At 38.0% G+C, this 17,647-nt stretch overlaps 1 protein-coding gene across 1 annotated transcript in view; it reads left to right on the top strand.

Annotated features, from left to right (window-relative positions):
- Positions 1–17,647, top strand: part of DDX10 (DEAD (Asp-Glu-Ala-Asp) box polypeptide 10) — a gene marked incomplete at both ends in the record, with an annotated part of 93,880 nt that overhangs the window by 10,719 nt on the left and 65,514 nt on the right. Inside the window, one exon of the mRNA XM_010133199.1 lies at positions 13,341–13,442. Coding sequence (XP_010131501.1) covers positions 13,341–13,442 — 102 coding nt within the window. The remainder of the gene's footprint in view (positions 1–13,340; positions 13,443–17,647) is intronic.

Raw genomic sequence — 17,647 nt, 5'->3', positions numbered from 1 at the left:
TTGAGCATGTTTGTGGCTGGAAAAGCTTGTTTTGCCACTGCCATTTATAGATAAATAAGGCCTTAGACTGTGGATCCAATTTCTTTGTGTCATTGAAGACTCTTCAAAAGAATGGAAATACTTCTTCCTTATTTTAATTTGGGGGAAGGAAGCAAATAATGTTAATTACAGGCTAAATTCTTAGTTTTTTAAGTCTTTTGTAGAATTTTATTCTTAGGGATAGCTTTAGTTAAAATATTTGTGGCTAAGCCTTTATAACGAGAGGGAGTTAACCAGATACACTGTTGAAAAGCTGGTGCTTGATCTCTAAAGTAGATTTTTAAGAGAAGCAGCAGCTGTTATTGTCTATAATTCAGTAGATCAGAAACTTTATGCAGTCACCTGAAGGATGAAAGGCAAGACCTGGCATTGTATCTTAGTCTGTAATTTAATCTGTTTATGATCGGGTTAGCAGTGTAGGTGGTTGTCAAACCTCATGACAGAGTAGTTGCTTGGAAGAGCACTTCAGTGCTCTGCACTACAGGAATTTTAAATCGGCCTTCCTGGGTCAGATGACATTAAATTTTGGTGACTGGTAGGAGTGTGTGCTTCTGTCTGTCTTTCAGAACGGGAAAGTTCTAGCCATGGTTTCATTGTAATTGGTAACAGTCTGTCCTGTGCTCCCCACTTTCTGATCTACCTGTCACAATAGAGAGGAATAATAAATTCTTGAACACTTTTGGAAGATTACCGCCTATGAACCAAATCAGTGAGTGCTATATATAATTAGATAAAACACGAGGCTGTTCGGCTAAATTCAAATCTAGATGTAATCTTATGCATATCAGTTGAGAGAAAAGCTTATAGACTTAGTTAGACTTACGGGGTTTTGGTTTGGTTTGTTTTTTTCTTTTTTACAAGCCTTCTGTGGAAGCTATAAAGGATTAAAATTTTTCTTCGTTATGGCATACTTTCATTGTGGAAGGGAAAGCAATGTGTTTGGCACTGTTTAATTGGCAGTTTCTAGGAGGCTTGCTGAGCTCTTCCCGAGCTGTGGCACCTCCCTGGAGTTATAATCCTGAGGCCTTTTCCTAGTTCTCATTAGGCGCAGAGAAGAGCGATTGTAAACAGGTTTAGAGAGGGAAAGCAGCTACACAAAGACAAAGCTTGCTTTCCACATTGCTTTTAATAAAATGTCGCTCTGACGAGGATGTTAGCCTTACAGCCTTAAGGGTCTGTCTTCAGCGGCCTCTTAAATACAACCTTCCGGATTGCTTGAGGGACGCGTTTAGACAGATTTGGGGCAGAGGGTCTGTCCCATAGGCCACGGGCTGTGCTGGATGTCTGCCCCTCGCTTCACCGGGCCATGGTTTACATTTCCTTTTACGTGACTTTTTCAGTAGCCAGACCTTACAGAAATGGGGAGTACATCTGAGCAAGCTGTTTGAGCTGGCAGGTGGTGGCTGGTACTGAAAGTAAATTCCTTCTGAAGGAGAAGCTTTATGGGTATTTTCTGTTTCTTGATCTGATACAAAGATCAAGGGAGGCTCTACCTACACTGGGCTTTCATTTTGGAGAAATGCACAGGCTCTGCCTGTCCTTAGAGTAAAGCAGTTCTGGAAAGAGATTCATTTAGTGGACTTAATAGCATGAAATAAACCTTTGAAATTAAAACAAGGGAGATGTCCAGTTCTAAGTAGATATTGGGTACTAAGCAAATATGCTAAATGCCGTTTTGGATGTGGATAATTGAGAATGTACTTCTCGGTGAACTCATTGAGGTGTTGAGTAGGAAACTTCACTTGTCTTCAATAGCTACAGTTAGCGTGAGAAGCTTGTGTTTCTTCCAGAACTGAGCTGCCGTTTAATAGTCCTCATTAATGAGGTTAGAGATAGTGACAAGCTTTCATAGGTTATGAGAGTGTATAATTTCATAAAATGAAAGCTAAATTAAATATCTCAGCTAATTAAGACACTGTGTTAAACTGTAATTAAAACTGGGATGACAAATACTGTTTACTTCTGAAATCAAATTATTTTGTGATAGAAAAGTAACTATGAAAGTTGAGAGAGAATTATTTTGGAGATGGGGCTGAAAAACCTATGACTAATGGTGGTGGATGTGTTCCCACATCTGTTTCACGGTTTTGCAAAGCCTTATCTGAGATGGAAGATGATTGATTATTTTAAGTGGAGAAGACCACTGTGTTCCCCAAGCAGCTTTTCACTTGCATTTTATCCTGCTGTAGAACATTAATTGCAAGTCCTGCATTTTTGATTTATGGCAAAGTAAGATCAAGAAAATCTGGGTGTTTTCCAGGAATGCTTTTACTTCATAGCAGAACTGGCGCTTTTTTTTCCTCTCCCCCTAATGTTGAAAGGTATGCTACGATTAGAGTGACTGGAAGCTGTTTCTTACATCTGCTTTTAAAGTGTTTATTTTAAGTCTTAACTAGTTCAGTGTGACGTAATTTCTAAAATACTGGCAATATTATGGCCATTCCCATGAATATTTTTGGCTATATTTTTGTCATGCTGTCTGTAATTTAAAGTCTGTAATTTAAAATACTAGATAACGGTGTTTTCCTTTGGGTTTCATTTTCAAAAATTCTATGTAAATAAGAGCTGCTTGTACCAATTGTCTGCAAAACTAAATTCTGGGTTTTAATTTCTCTTGATGCCTTCTGTAGCCTTTGAAGCCTACAGTTAAAAATACTCTTTGATCAATTTTGAGAAATAAGTTTCAGTGCCACTAGGGGACAGCAGAAGATAATAATTTTTGAAGCACACTGATGTTCACTGCTTTTCTCAACTGTTTTTCCAAATGTAATTTTTAAGTTATATAGCCCAAAAAAATCATATATAGGGATGTTTTTATTGCAGTTGTGATCGCATTGATGAGCAGAAAGGACATTGAAAAGTATGTTTTATCTTTGCATTAATGCACAAGTGCCTTGTATTTTGGATGTACCTGTATCTTGGCACGTCTCAGTAACATCTTTCTTTTCTAGCATTACATTCCTCCGTCTGCTGCGTTTGTTTTCTCCTTCCCTTCAGAGGATGGTTACAGAATTACAGGTTACTGGAATTACAGAAGTCCTTTTTATTTTTTTTTTTAAAGACATTGACAGTGGAATATTAAACAGAATAAATCTTTTTGCTCTGCAGTTCTTATCTGTATGACCAGAATTTTGCAGAGGCTCTAGGACTGACTCAGACTTCTGATGGTATTTAATCCAGGCTAGCTGGTTAGGTTTCTTAGGTGCTTACACTGACTTAGGAAGGTCACTGTATTTTTTTTTGTTGTTATTAAATGTAGTGTACATAAAGGCATACATGTTCTGTCTAGCTCTATGTATGCTTTTTTATTTTTGGTAAATTATATTGTGATGTCATATGATGAAAATACATCATATGATAAAAGTCCATCTTCCCAAAGCAGGATATCCCACTGCTACCATCTTTGTCCTGGCTGGTTTGATGATTGTAGCCAAATATGAATAAAAACTTGAAAGATCTGTGGGTTTTTTTGATGCCTTATGAATACCAAAGAATACACACACATCAGATTTTGGAAAGGTGGAAGGGGCAGATCGTATAATCTTATTCTGTCATGAATGCTTTGAAGAATGCTCGTTGGGGCTCTCCTTGAGTTATTGCACATTATATGTATGGAATTGAGACTAAAGAACAGTCAGAGTAATCTAAGAGTGGCTTTATGTTTAGATTGACTTAATGGAACTTTTTTCCAATGATGGAAGCTTGATTTCTTTTTTTTTTTTTCATTGGGAAGTATATCCCAGGGATACGTCTTGGGTCCTGAATAAACAGTCCAGTCCAGATGGCAGCTCCTTGTTTGATTTTTTTTTTTTTTTTTTTCCCTTCATTTGAGCTGTGTGTCTAGAAAATGGAAATGCAGGCTTCTACCATACGTCTTGGGGCCTGAATAAACAGTCCAGTCCAGATGGCAGCTCCTTGTTTTATTTTTTTTTTTTTTTTTTTAGTGTTTAAGACCCACTGAAACTCTTTTACTGATGTTTCTTTAAAAATAACTGCAGTATTTAGACCATCTCATATTGCCATCAAGTCATCATCCTAACTCAAATTAAGTAAAAATAGCTGCTAGCGGAGGTCATGAGAAATTGTTGACACCACAAATTTAACTTGCAATTCACATTATTAAATTCTGTAAAATTAAACACTGTACCCTTGCTGCATTCCTGACAGTGGCTTGCGATGCTGGAGTCATGTTGACTGGCACTGTGGTGTCCATTGGAATTATCTTCATAATGGCACGGCGTGAATGCTCCGATACACTGAAATAATAAGTGGCCGAGGTTATTACCTGCTGGCATGAAGCTGTCTTGTAAGCTGTAACAAAAAATAAATAAGCACATATATTTTAATGCAGTAGAGTGAACACAGCTGCTGTGGAAAATGGGTTGCTGACAGCCTAGGCTGGAGGACCCAACAACCTCCCAGGGCCGTTTGAATTCAGTTTATTCTGAGACTAGCGTGGCAAGATTGGTGAGCCACTGCCTGTTCTTGTCTATTATTCCTTTGACTGGCGAGTGGGTCTGTCTGGCAAACAAGGACACGTAGCCAGGACGACTGAATGAAGGGGATTATGGTTTCGTGGTACAAATAAAACCCAGTTTCATGGTTCTCAGAACTCGGCAATTGATACAAATGGGCTGCTGTCCAGACAGGAGAAGGAAAAGGATATTAAGTGATCAGAGGAAAACAAAACAAAACCACCTCCAAAATAAACAAACCTTGAAGCAATTCTGACTTCATAGCAATATTTACTGATAATGGTTTTGGGATACTGAGCTAAAGTCTATGCAAGGGAGAAATAGGAGTGAATGGGGAAACAAACAAAAAAAGAAGCCGGTTCACTTAGTGTTTGTTTTAAATGCTCTGTGGGGTGTTGGGCTGTTCACAGCCCATGGGAAAGAGCGCTTCTCCCTGGGCAAATCGAGGTGCCAGCCACGAGCAGTGGCTGGCTGCCGCGTTTGCTCAGCCTTGGGTAGCAAGCACGCCTGCTGGCCTCTTGTCGTGTTTGTCAGGCTGCTTCGGGAGGGCTTGGGTGGCCCCCGCCCCGGCGCAGTGCCCGCCTGCCGCGTTTGCTCAGCCTTGGATAGCAAGCACGCCTGCTGGCCTCTTGTCGTGTTTGTCAGGCTGCTTCGGGAGGGCTTGCTGTAGATGATACAGCACAGTTCCAGTCAGCACTGCACGCAGATCTCTTGTTGAAGATTTGTTGTAAAGAAAAATAACTTAGAAAAAGAGACCATCGATCATGTAGATGGGATAGAAATTCCAATATTCATGCATTAGTTTTCTGTGCTCATTTGTCACTTAAAAAAAAATAGAATAAGAAATTAGCACATTAGGGAAGGAACACAGCAGTGCAGAAGGTATAATAAACAGTAGATAAAACTCTTCTTGCTCCTGGGCTTGCAGAAATAATGTTTTCTTTGTTTGAAGCTTAGGTAACACCAGTCCTCATCACATCCGAAGGCCCAGATGATAGTGTAACTGGAAACAAAATTTTGCCTGTATTGATCCTAATATGAGACCCCAAAAGTTGTTACTTTAAGAAATATGTTTAAAAATGGTAGCATAGATAATAGTTGAATTTTAAAACAAAACTATAAATTATTGTATTTCTATGGAGGGCCTTAGGGGTAGATATGAATATTAGTTTCTCTTTGTTGAGGGATAGTGTGTGGGTGAACAGATTTATTCATATGCATATCAGGCTGAAATAGGTCTTCTCAGAATAAAACTGTCTATTTTGATATATTTTGGATATATTTTTTTACAGTTGACTTATATTGTTCCTTTACATAAAGAGTGCAACACAAACATCTGCATTAATAAAATGCTTTTTCCTTCACTACTGTATTTTATCAAAGAATTGAAAATAATTTGAAAACAAAAGATAAATTACATGCTAGAAATAATAGAACTTGACTCACTCTAACTTTTCTCCAGTCCCTGTCCTATTAAGTGTGATTGTTTGCTTATTAGCGAACCTATAGATCGGGTCACTGTTCGTAACCTGGCTTCTAAAAACTAGATGTACCTTTGCATCTCAGATAGTGATTTGCTGTTTTCAAGTACTTTGTACAACAGATGAAGAACTGTACTTTGCTAGGTTTTTTTTTTTTCCCCCACCCTCAAGTTTCAGGTGCGATAATGTGTGTACATTACAAAATATGTATATAATTCCATTGGCATAGTCTTTCAGTCTTTACAGGGGTAAATCTTTTAGAAGCAAGGATCTGTGCTGCTTTTTGGATTATGCTGGTCAGTTATTCCACTTGATAGAATTGCCTTGTTTTAGACTCTTTATGGAAACTAAAATTGAATGCAGAGGTTTCAAAAACATCATTGTTGCACAGCCAAGTGCTCCAGAATATTAGTGTTCTGAGAAGGGTGCGACTGGTACACAGTGAATAAATGAATTGCCTTTCATGATGAATAATTTGGCTTCACAGTGGAAGTAACTATTAAATAGTTTAGCATTAATAGTTTGGCAACCATGTATGATGAACAAAGGGTCCAGCAGAAGAGTGAAAATACATAATTAAGTGTATAATAATGCATATGCAAGCCCAGGCAAATTCAGTGGGCTTGGGTTGGATGCTGTTCCAAACACTTCACTTGCTGACGTTAATGACGTTTTAATGAAAGCAGTCTTTTGCGTACGTGTGGAAAGTCTCTAGCAAATTTGATCTGGGCGAGAAAGAGGCAGCTGAGAAGTTGATTTGGCTTCCTTGATGCCTTTCTCAGAAGGGATCTACTGTGGAGAGTTTCTGCAATGCTAATGTATCTGAAGGTGGCTTGTTGGCTTGGAATGCAAGACTTTTTAGGAACGGGCTTGGACTTAAGCTCACAACTTTTGCAGTGATATCTTACTTCCTTGTATGTCTTTTGACAGATGAGATGACAGCTTATGTTGATACTATCCATCTTGGCCCAGTTAGGCTAAAATTAGTTCTCTAATCAAGTCAACTTGGTAAGGTCCCATTTAAGTTGCAGGTTAAAACAAAACCACAAACTCTTTCTTTTTTAGTACGGAGGTAGGTGTGTGACCTCCAAAGCATAAAAGTTACATATTTATGGTTCCTTGTGTGGTAAATATCTTCAAAAACGTTATCACCTCCTTTATATTTTCTGTAATGGGAAATATTCCGATTCAGGAAACTGTAATGCAAGTATCTTTACATTCACAACCCTCCTCCCCCAAATTTTACAATTATCTCATCATCTCCATTTTGTCCCTTGCCAGTTTTTAAAATAGGTAATTTTTTTTCTTGCCAAACAAAGCAGAAATACTGCCTTTAACTCTCTTGAAACTTGGCATCAACTTACGTCTTCTGAAATACAAATGTTAGGGAAACATGTTGCAATACATCTGTTCAAGACAACCTGGATAACATTTCCTGTGAGGTCTGCATATCCAGACAGTGTATACTTACAGTTCTCTTTCCATTGCTTTCCCATCATGGTTTTGTTTTTTTTTTTCCCCCACTGGATGTCTGCCCTACAGCAGAACACTGGTGCCTGATGACCATCAATCAGATGGTTCCCATTCCTATTTTATTCTGGAAACACCGTGACTTGTAAGTCATGGACAATTAAAATACGGTGCATTTGACTGAACTATGTGTTACGATGGTCGTGACAAGAATGTAAAATTACTCTGAATGGAGTTAGAACAAGCTCAACTCTAGCTGCCTGGCAAGGTGGAATTGATTAATAATCACGGCACGTTTCATCTGTTGCCTTCGTGCTAATGGCAGTATTGTTTACTTTAATAGTATTGGCTTGGGGTATATGCAACCTTTGACTGGATCTGATCAGGGGTAAGTTAAGATAGGCAAATTTTTGCTAACCTTAACCTGCATGAAAAACATTTTCATGTCCTAACTGAATTGCTATGAGTTCCTTTGAGCTTGATACCAGCTGTTGGCTCAGGGTGATTTTTAGCAGAAGTTTTAAGATTGAATCTGTCATGGTAAACAAAGTATCCTCTTGACTTTAGTGTTTTATTTTACTTATTTTTTTGTATTAAATGAAACTATTTGGAAACTCTTTGTGTTTCTTTGCTAGGGAAACGGTGTTCTTGACATCTAAACCCGTTTTTCTCTACTTCTAATTAGCCAGTACCACCTTGTCCTAGATAATTTATCCCATTTCCTTCTTGTCCAGCCTTTAGTACTTGCCCTTGATTGTAAGCATGCTTTTTCTCATCTGCAGTCAGCGCAAATTTATCATTCCTACCCTTTGGTTTATTGTGCTACTGACGATTTGTCACAGCTCTCTTGCTTGTAAGTCAAGATTGAGTCGCAGAGAAGTTAGTTGCCTTTTTGATACGTGTTGAAACCAATAGATGCTAGAAAATAAGACAGATGGGAACTAGAAGTATGTTCTTTCCCCTCCCTCCCCCAAGACTTTCTGCAAGTAAGATGCAATTTTCCTTAGAATTGGAATGAATTGTACCCGGTATCCTTAGAGACTGTTAAAAATCGTTATGCAAAGATGAGTCTCTGCTCTGGTTTCTTGATCACCTTGGGGAGATGACAGTATAAATAATATCATCACAGTCCAAGGAAGTTTGAATAATTTGAGGGTTTTAATTTACTTTTCTCCAGCACAGTTGAGGTGCACACGTAGTGAATAATAAATCACCAGAGTGAAATTAGCCTTTCAGGACAGATGTTTGGTTTTGGTGATGATGGACAATGTGAAGGCTACAGTCGGCAAGAGTGGGGAGAACTTCTCCCTATGTCTTCTCATCTGCAGAAGTAGTCTTTCTGCTGAAAAATTTCAGTAGCTGAGGTTGGCTCTCTGCTGCTTTATTGTCTATAAAGTTTAAAGATTTTATCTGTCTATTGAAAATAATGACAGAAATGTTCTTTTGTTGACTTTAGTGGAGAACTTTATTCCCTTGGGAGAGGAGAACATCCCTCAATATCCTATATTTTAGGCATTGTAATGGAAACAAATTTTAAGCAAAAGATCTAAGTGTTCTTTTCCTTGGTTTTTGTGCCAGGTTTTCATAGCTTGTGCTTTCATAAGTTTGCCAGTGTAGAACCTTTTGGTATGAAAGACACAGAGAAAACACTTGAAAGCTTTGATTTTCTACTGCATCCTCTCCTTTTAAGGTTATCTTTAAGTCCATAGTTTTCTTATTAGCGCAATACTAAGTTACTTTTTTTTTTTTGAGAAATAAGATAATATTCTCCACAAGCAGAACTTCTTTTTTATAGGCTTTCTCTAACACCCATTGGGTGCTTTGAATTGGTGCAAACCTTCCCAGATTGTACTTGAAGGCATTTGGTTTTGAGCTTTCTCAATTCTGTAATGATTTAATTTTCATGTTTAGCTCTGAAGAGCAGCATTAATATTAAACTGACTGTTTTAATTAATTAAATCACACTTACAATATAAAAATGGGCAAAGACTGTTCCTCGTTAACTTCAAGTACGTTTAAAATATTGGCATTTAAAGGAATGAGTGTTTCCAAAATAGGTAAGGACAAAATTTATACTGCTTCAATAGTTACCAGATGTCTTTCAGTCCCCTTGGATTTCTGAAGGCATCAACTCTGACAAATATTTTTAACGTTACTTTTATTTTCTTAATAGTTGCCAGAAGCTGAGAAAGTATAGGTGTTTGGAAATCTGTCTCTATGTTTATGTGATTGTTTCTTTACTTACTATAGTACTGCTTTCTCTGTATAAAGGCTTAGCCAGACTTAATGTAAACATCGAATTAGTTGTTGTCCATAGATACCAGATTTAATGCTTGTTTTCTATTTGCGAATTACCTATGGACTGTGCCTTTAGAATTACATCGCCTGTATTAGGTCATACTTTCTGGGAAAATAACCGACTCCATGTTTCATGTGTTTAGCACTAATAATACAAGAACACCTTTCAAGGGTCAGATTGAATGTTCAGCGGATCCTGCATCGTGTGTTGAGAATGACCTCGTGGGTACTGAGGAAAAGCTATAAAAGCAAAACTGACATGGAATGGTATTTCCTGTACTGTTTCATTCCAGAGTTTGGTTTGTGGTTTGCACAGAGGTTATGTGCGCTCTCTGACCCTCGATGGGTGTTTCTTCCATGATTTGTATTCCTAGTGTGTTGCACGCTCAGTAAAATAAATGTGTAAAAGTAACAATTTAAAAATGCCAAGTCAGGCACTCCAGGGTAAGAAATGCCAGAAACCGCGAAAGTTTACAAACCACTTCATGCCTTGGACTGAATTTAAGGCGTCTGCAAAAATCATCCTTTGTTAGGTGTTTGTATAGTGCGATCAAGACTTTTTTTTTCCCCTTGACAAATGAGTAAGATTCTTGTTAAGAGACTACACAGATATTCTTTCCAGATACCAGATCATTCACGCAACTCTGTTTGGAATCCTTCCCTTTTGTAGCATCTGTTTTGAAGAGAAGAGCTAGAGCTGTGTTTTATTTTGTGCTCTAAATCGGTGAGACTGGTATTGGCAGCAGTATTATCTGTCTTCTGTCTGATACAAGCCTTGAGCAGATGAAAGAGAATTTTTTTCATCCTTCTTTCCAACTGTGCTCTTAGAGTTCAGATTCTTTTGATGAATAATTAGCTGCCTTGGAACTGTGATGATAAATTTTTGCCATAAAATGCCAAGTTCTCTAAGGTTCAGGGGCTTCCCGGGATTTCATTGCTTGTTCAAGCAGTGGCAATGTCTGACAAGCACCCACTTTGTGGAAATAATCATCTGGAATTCATCTATATAAAATCTACAGAGCTTTCTTAGAAGGTCCGCTTGGTCTATGTAAGCAAGTCATTCCCAACCTTAATTATTATATAAATGGCACAAACATTCATGGCATGTTTGGTCAGCAGAGACTTAGGTCCTCCTGTGCTGTTGGTAAAGATAATAAATTGCCTTAAACCAAGCATGTGGGTTGCTTTAGAACTCTTTTTAAGATTCCACAAGTTGGTATTTCTTCATTAAGAACATCTTAGGTCTATAATTAAATGGATGAAAACTGAGTCGGTATAGTTTGTGTGCCTCCCCTCACCCACAACCCTAAAGCAGTATTTTTTGAGACAAAGTCCAAATGTCTTACCACTTCTGTTTGTAAACAGTAAATTTATATGGTGGTGGTATGTGGCAGAAACTCTTGTATAATTTAATTTTCATGTAAAATGTCAAAATATATAAGTAAGGGTTAAAATCTCATGATGAAAATATTTACTAAACACTTAAATTATCTTTAAAAGTCAGTCACCAAACGCATCATTTGTAGCATTGAGGGGGGAAGAAAAAAGGCATCAGAGCGCATTTTGTCGTGATTTTTCAAATTCATCAGATTAAAGCAGAGAGCTGTAATAAAAGCTGTCAGACTGTTCTAACTGCAGATTTTGTTGCTACTTGCATTGCTTACTATACCGTGACAGATAGTGTTTATAGTTTTCAAACAGTTCAGCAGTACTGTTTTTGCCAAGTGGTAACTGTTTATACTTGGAGAAATATGGGCTCCCGATATTCCATCTGACGTGACTTTTATCAGTTAATGGTGTAATTCTGGTTGGTTTGCCTGAGAACATTCTTCTGTACTCTCTGGCCTCCAACTTTTGAAAGCTTAAGCCGAGGAGTGTTGACTTTAATACTGCCTTCAGTAGCACTTATGTCCCTTTTCTATGTGCAGAGACAGAACTAGTGTTTTCTTCTGTTATTGCTGAGCTGCTGTTGGAAAGACATGTGACCTACTTGGTGTAGTCTTGTTCTCTGTGGTCTCTGACCCAAAGACAAACTAATAACATCTCCCATCCTTCTGCTGACAGTTTATACCTTTTGTATAATACCCTTTCCTTGATGGTTCTCTTGATGGAGAAGAGTGAATGCAATTGGAGTAAAGACCCAACAGGAGAATGTACGATGGAGTAATAGAACCTGAGGATTTATGAAATGACAACAGACTGAGTGGAGTAAAGATGGAGAAAACAGTTAACTTTCCTTATAGAAAGCAGAAAAGACAAACAATATATGCTTAAGATGGTTGAAAAGTTTTAGCAACATAGGAAAAAACCCCATATGTGGCTGGAGTAGAAACTAAACCAAAGACCTGTTGAGGTAGTAAATAATTTGATAGAAAGTGACACTTGAAAAATAATACAATGAGTATTTTCTGTTTCAAATAAATGGAATACTTGCAGTCTGCTGCTGTGAGTAGCTCTTGTCAGTTTAGAGCTGCTCTGCATAGTAACTTACCACTCCCTTATATTGCTTTGTCCCACACATTGCTCTCATCAGTTGATTGAGAGTTGGATTCTGTCCACTTTTGGCATATATCTGAAATTTAGTTGGATTGTTGTTTTTTTTATGCAGTGGAGGACTCTATGAGATATTTTCCTATTGATCTGTACTTTTAAGAACTATTTGTAAATGTAAATGAAGAAACAATCTATGTCTCATGATCGATACAGACTTAGGTAATGTATACAAGCTGTCATTTCTACTTCTTTGGTAGGACTTAAAGCCATTGTCTTGTTTGTTTACTAACGCTGTTGGGTATTTTTTCCTTCACGAATGTCCTAAAGTTGCTAAATTCACGAGAAGTAGGAACTGTCACTTTCTAACACACAAAAAGAAATGAACAAGAAGATGCATTAGGCTCTAATAAAATAGAAGAATTGTTACGTCTTTGCCAACCACGTATCTTGAGTAATTACCCACTCAGCTACATTTGATACAGCTGTTAAGTGCACTGAAGAGTGAATACTAGGTATGCTCTTACAGGATCAGACTGATTGTATCTTTTCTTTTGCACCTAAAACCTGCTTCTATAAATGAAAGAACTCCTCGTTTTATGGTTTTCTTTCAGTGAGTGATGCCTCTATGGTCTGTTAGAAGAATGCCCTTTATTGAACATGCAGATTGCAGTTGTTGCTTGGGATCAAGGCACTTAGACTGTCCTAGTCTTTACCACCTTTCACTTGCAGGATGTGCAAAGGAGAACTGGTTGTATCTAGTATTGTAAGCTTTGATCAAATGCCGTTTGATTACCACAAGTGTTTCTAATCTAGGGAATAAAAGATCCATTGATCTGAATCCGTGTCTTGGCCCCAGATGTTTTAGGTTCTATGTGTAGCTTTGAAATCAGGTGGAGATACTAGCAAGTCACTCAGCTGGTTTGCCTCCTCTTTTTCCTTTGGATTTTTGTCTTCTCTTGGGGCTGCTTATAAGGGAGCAAATGTAAATTCTTGTTGGTTACTGAAAACATCAACAAAAATTCAAAAATTGTATCTTTGCATGTTTGCTTGAGGTATCTCTCTTTTTTTCCCATCCCCCAATCAGGTACAAAGAAGGTGGTGAAGCTTTGTTGGTATTGCTTCCCTCAGAAGAAAAAGGCATGGTGGAGCAGCTGGCACAGAGGAAAGTACCTGTCAGCGAAATCAAGTACGTGACTGATGGCCTGTCTGTTATTCAGCTTCTTTCTACAGGGATAATGTGTCATGAGTCCATGACAATCGTGATAAAGTGCTTGGATTGCTTGGACCTGGACAAACAAGGGAGATCTTTTTGTTTTGGTAGTGGTGTAGAAGGAAGAGACCTTGAGAGGTTCCCTATTCCATCTGCTTTCCTAACGGCAGGATCAGCTGCACAAATCATTCTTATCAGATGCTTGTCTAACTTGCAGTTAATATCTTCACAATTTCCCGAAGTGATCTCATCTGTACTCAACAGCTCTCACCATTAACGTTCTTTCTTCGAGTGTCTGATAAGCTTTGTAAGCAATTTAAGTGAAATATTTCTTTTGTCCTGTGCCAGGAATACGTGGAAAATGATGAATTCTCTTACTCTTTGCAGCTACTGAACATTATCATGCTCTCTCTTTCTCTTCTTTTCTTTTGCACATTAATCAATTAAAATTTCTTCGGTCTGTCCTTGTATGTTTTTGTAACTGCTATCATTCTTGTTTGTCTTTCCTCTTTTCTTTACCTCTAGGCTGTTCTCCAATTTGTCATGATCTTTCTGAATATTGGATATCCACTATGTAATATTGCTTTAATATTATGACAAAAATGTGGTTCTTGAAGGAAACAGCAATAACAACAACAAAGCACCTTTTTTTTTTTTTTTCCTGACACTGGAGAATTGTCTATGTAGTCCATGTGACAGTAATATTAATACTAGGACATCTGTTAAAACTTGCTGCCTTCCCATCACTGTCGTTACTGTAGGAGAATCCATTGGTGTCACTAACCAGCGTGGTTGCACTTGTATGGGATCTGCTGGTGTGAGGCTGGCAACTCCGAGCAGCCTTCCTTAGGTCCCAGCTCTTCCTGGTTACCCCAGCCTTCCAGGTTGTCCATAAGGAGCCACGTTCCAGGCGGAGAGCACAGAGGAGAACCTGCTGCTGCTTGGAAGCTGGGTGGAATTTGGAAGCTGTTTTGCTACATCATGGCAGCATGGTGATTTTGATGGTTGATCTTTAAGTCCTGCTTTGGAGAGGATGGGAAGAGAGAGTATCTAGTAAAGCAGTGCTTGTACCCTGGTAAAAACAGGGTAAATGAGAGGAGGGTGGAGTCTGTATCAATAAGGAAATTTGGAAGTTTGAATCAGTTCATAAGAGCAAGCAAGCTGGGTTCATATTTTCATCGTGGCACAGTCAAGCATGGCCATTTATGCAACTGCTAGGCAAAACAACAAGTTCAAAAAGTTATGCTGCCCTTAAATGCAAGATTTGGGCTCTCAGGGTGACAAGGAAAATAAACAGCCTAGTTGAAATGACAGACAATGTCATAAAATCCCCTTCCAGGCTTTGAATAGTTGGCTCTAGCTCCTTAGTTCTTAGCTGTTTAGATAAACTTTTGAGTTATGATAATTCATTGAAGTGTTTAGATTTTAGGTTTGTCTCTCCAAATAGTCCCATGTATGTAATTATTGTAAAGAACTTTATTTGTTCAGGAAGAAATAACATGCAAAATCCAGTTTAACCATGATCAGCTTTCCTATTTTTGGAATTTCATCATGAGATGAAGGTGGCAGTGAGTGGCTGTCAGGACATAGTATTGGAGAGGAGAGAATCTAGTATTATGACACTTTTTGATATCCAGCGTTGCAGGTTTAGTCATTCATTAACAAACACGTAGCCTCAAAATGTGCTCAGGGAGCCATACTCTTGGTTGAGATGTCTTAGATTTACACCACATTATGTTGTCATGTTTTTACCTGTACAGCGTCTTATGTTTTTTGTCTTCTTAAAACCTTTTACTAGCAAATTGGAGCTGGATTACTCAAACTAAAATTCATGTGTAGTCAACAAAATGTTTTCACATCTTGTCTAAGATTATCGTCCATTATGCTTGGAGCCCCAGTGACATATTGTCTGTTGTAAATATTGAATTGTATTCCTAGAATAATCAAGTCATAGAAAATAATGAGTAATGGTGGGTCCAGGTGGGGATTGGAACTAGGTATGCGTTTTGAGTTTGACAAAATCACGGTGACAACAGTCCGTAGCTGACAGTCCCAGCTACTGTGAGTACAGCTCCAAGGCCAGTTTTGCGTTTACTTAAAGATTTTTTTGTAGACTGTGTTTCGCTAGCTTATGAGAATGTGCAACTGCCAGATGCTTTGATGATACCAAATACACCGTTTGTTGTTTCTTTCCTATTCTTAAAGTCTGCTAATGCTTCCGTGGAGGATAATGAGACTGATCAGTCATGCTTTGCTCCTGGCTAAGCTCTGTCGGCTGTTGCGTGTTTGCTTATGTTCTGTAGGTGCTTACACATTTTTTTTAGGTATTAAGAAAAAAGTTGATCACTTAACTTTTCTACATCCATTCCCCCACCTTGGAGATGAGCACTGCTTACCTGCCCTGTCTCACAGATTTTTACCTACCTCAGATGGGTTCTCAAGAATAGGTACAACTATGGCTCCACGTGCTTTGACTCTCTCTTGTTGCTATGGAACAAATTTCTTTTGGCCCAGCTGATTTAGCCAAGTACCTGTTTTCCTGTGATTAGCGATTCTGATGTGAGCTTGGACTGCGCTGTAGCTCTTGTTAGCTGTCTCATTGCAGCTGCCGCTTTGAGTGAAAACAAGGGAAGAAAACCAGTGGCTAATTTAAGTGTCTTGTTGTTAAGTTTCCCATAACTTAACAGCAACCCAACACTCCTCCGGGCTGTCTTACTACTGCTGTTCCTGTTGGGTTTTTTGTTGTGTTGTTATTCGTGCTATCCCTTCTTCTGTATCTCATTTTGTGCACGTAATTCTTATTTTATCCCAGTGTATTTGTGCTGGTTTTATGTGTTTTGAGTTCTACTTTAAGCTTTCTTCTTGACTTCCAGGTCATTGTAAACACATTGATTTTTATCTAGCCAACCTTTTTACCCTTCCTCCTTCCTCCTGTCTTTCCTCTGCAGTGTGGTAGTATACATTGTGTTTGAACCTTACAATACGATTTAATATTAAGCAAGCCACTGCTTTTATTTTTCTATATATTTATTTTTTTTTGTTTAGCATCATAAATATTTTCTTTGTTAGGATCTTAAATATTTTCATTGTCACCACCTCAGTCTTGTTCTACAGAATAAAACAGAGAGGAGTCTTCTCTCGGTTTGATTTTTCTATGTTTGGTATCTTGGGTGGCTTCCATCCTTCATTGCACTTCAAAGACTTGTTGGTCAGTTTGGACCCCACTGAATTTTTCATGCCTTTTCTATGTCTTTACACTTTCAGAGCAAATTATGTGCTGACTTGAAACTGGAAGTCAGCTTTTCGATATTTTACTAAAACTAAAGAGCTAAATGGCTCTTTTGGCACTACAGTTTTCCACTGGTTATATCTGACAGAGATGAGAAATTGAAATGGTAATAGAAGAAAGCTTGATGCCCTTATAAATGAAAGTGTTCTTTGATAACACCTCCAACTCCTTGTAATTGCTGCTTTTGTGGTTAATAGGGATAATGGATGATCATAATGGCTTATGTTACAAAAAATAGCTATAACCTTTTCTTGCCTAGTATATTGAGTCATGTTTTTTAGACCAACTTATTGCTGTGTAAAGAGGCATGATTTTGGTGGGTTTTTTTTTTTTTTTTACTTCCTCTAGCAAAGTCTGTATTTTGTTTCACAGTGTGGCATGACATGACACTCAGCAGCAAGTACCAGATGAATAAATCTGGTAGTTGTGTGTGACTTTTGATCTCTGCTTGAGAGGTTGTATGATACACTTGGGTGGCACTGTCAGATCAAAACCAGAAGTAAAAAGAGAAGGTGTGGGCAAGTAAACCTGGAATAGTATAGATATCACTGGAATAAGTGTAAAATTCCAGAGTCTGGAAAGGACTTGCATAACTTAATAAATTTACTGGCATTTTCAATAATAATGCCACTGTTTTTTGTTTACCTGATCAATATCCTGAGGAGCTTTTAAATCTGTTTAGTCTCAATGTCCTTTATTTTTGCTCATCTGGCTGTTAGAAAGTAGTACTTAAATTTCAGTATTCCCAGGGCAATGGATCTTATTTAAGCTTTCAAAAATGCTGAGAATTTCCTTATGAAGACTGCTCTCTCAGTGTAAAGTAGTACATCATGCATTATGCTTCTTCTATATTTTCTTCTCAGCGTTTTTATAAATTCAAGAAGTTCTTTCC

Source organism: Buceros rhinoceros, unplaced genomic scaffold, assembly GCF_000710305.1.
Source record: "Buceros rhinoceros silvestris isolate BGI_N320 unplaced genomic scaffold, ASM71030v1 scaffold2513, whole genome shotgun sequence".
In the NCBI taxonomy this organism is placed as follows: Eukaryota; Metazoa; Chordata; class Aves; order Bucerotiformes; family Bucerotidae; genus Buceros; species Buceros rhinoceros.
Note: the sequence above shows the minus strand (reverse complement) of the source record. Positions and strands in the feature narration are given on the sequence as shown.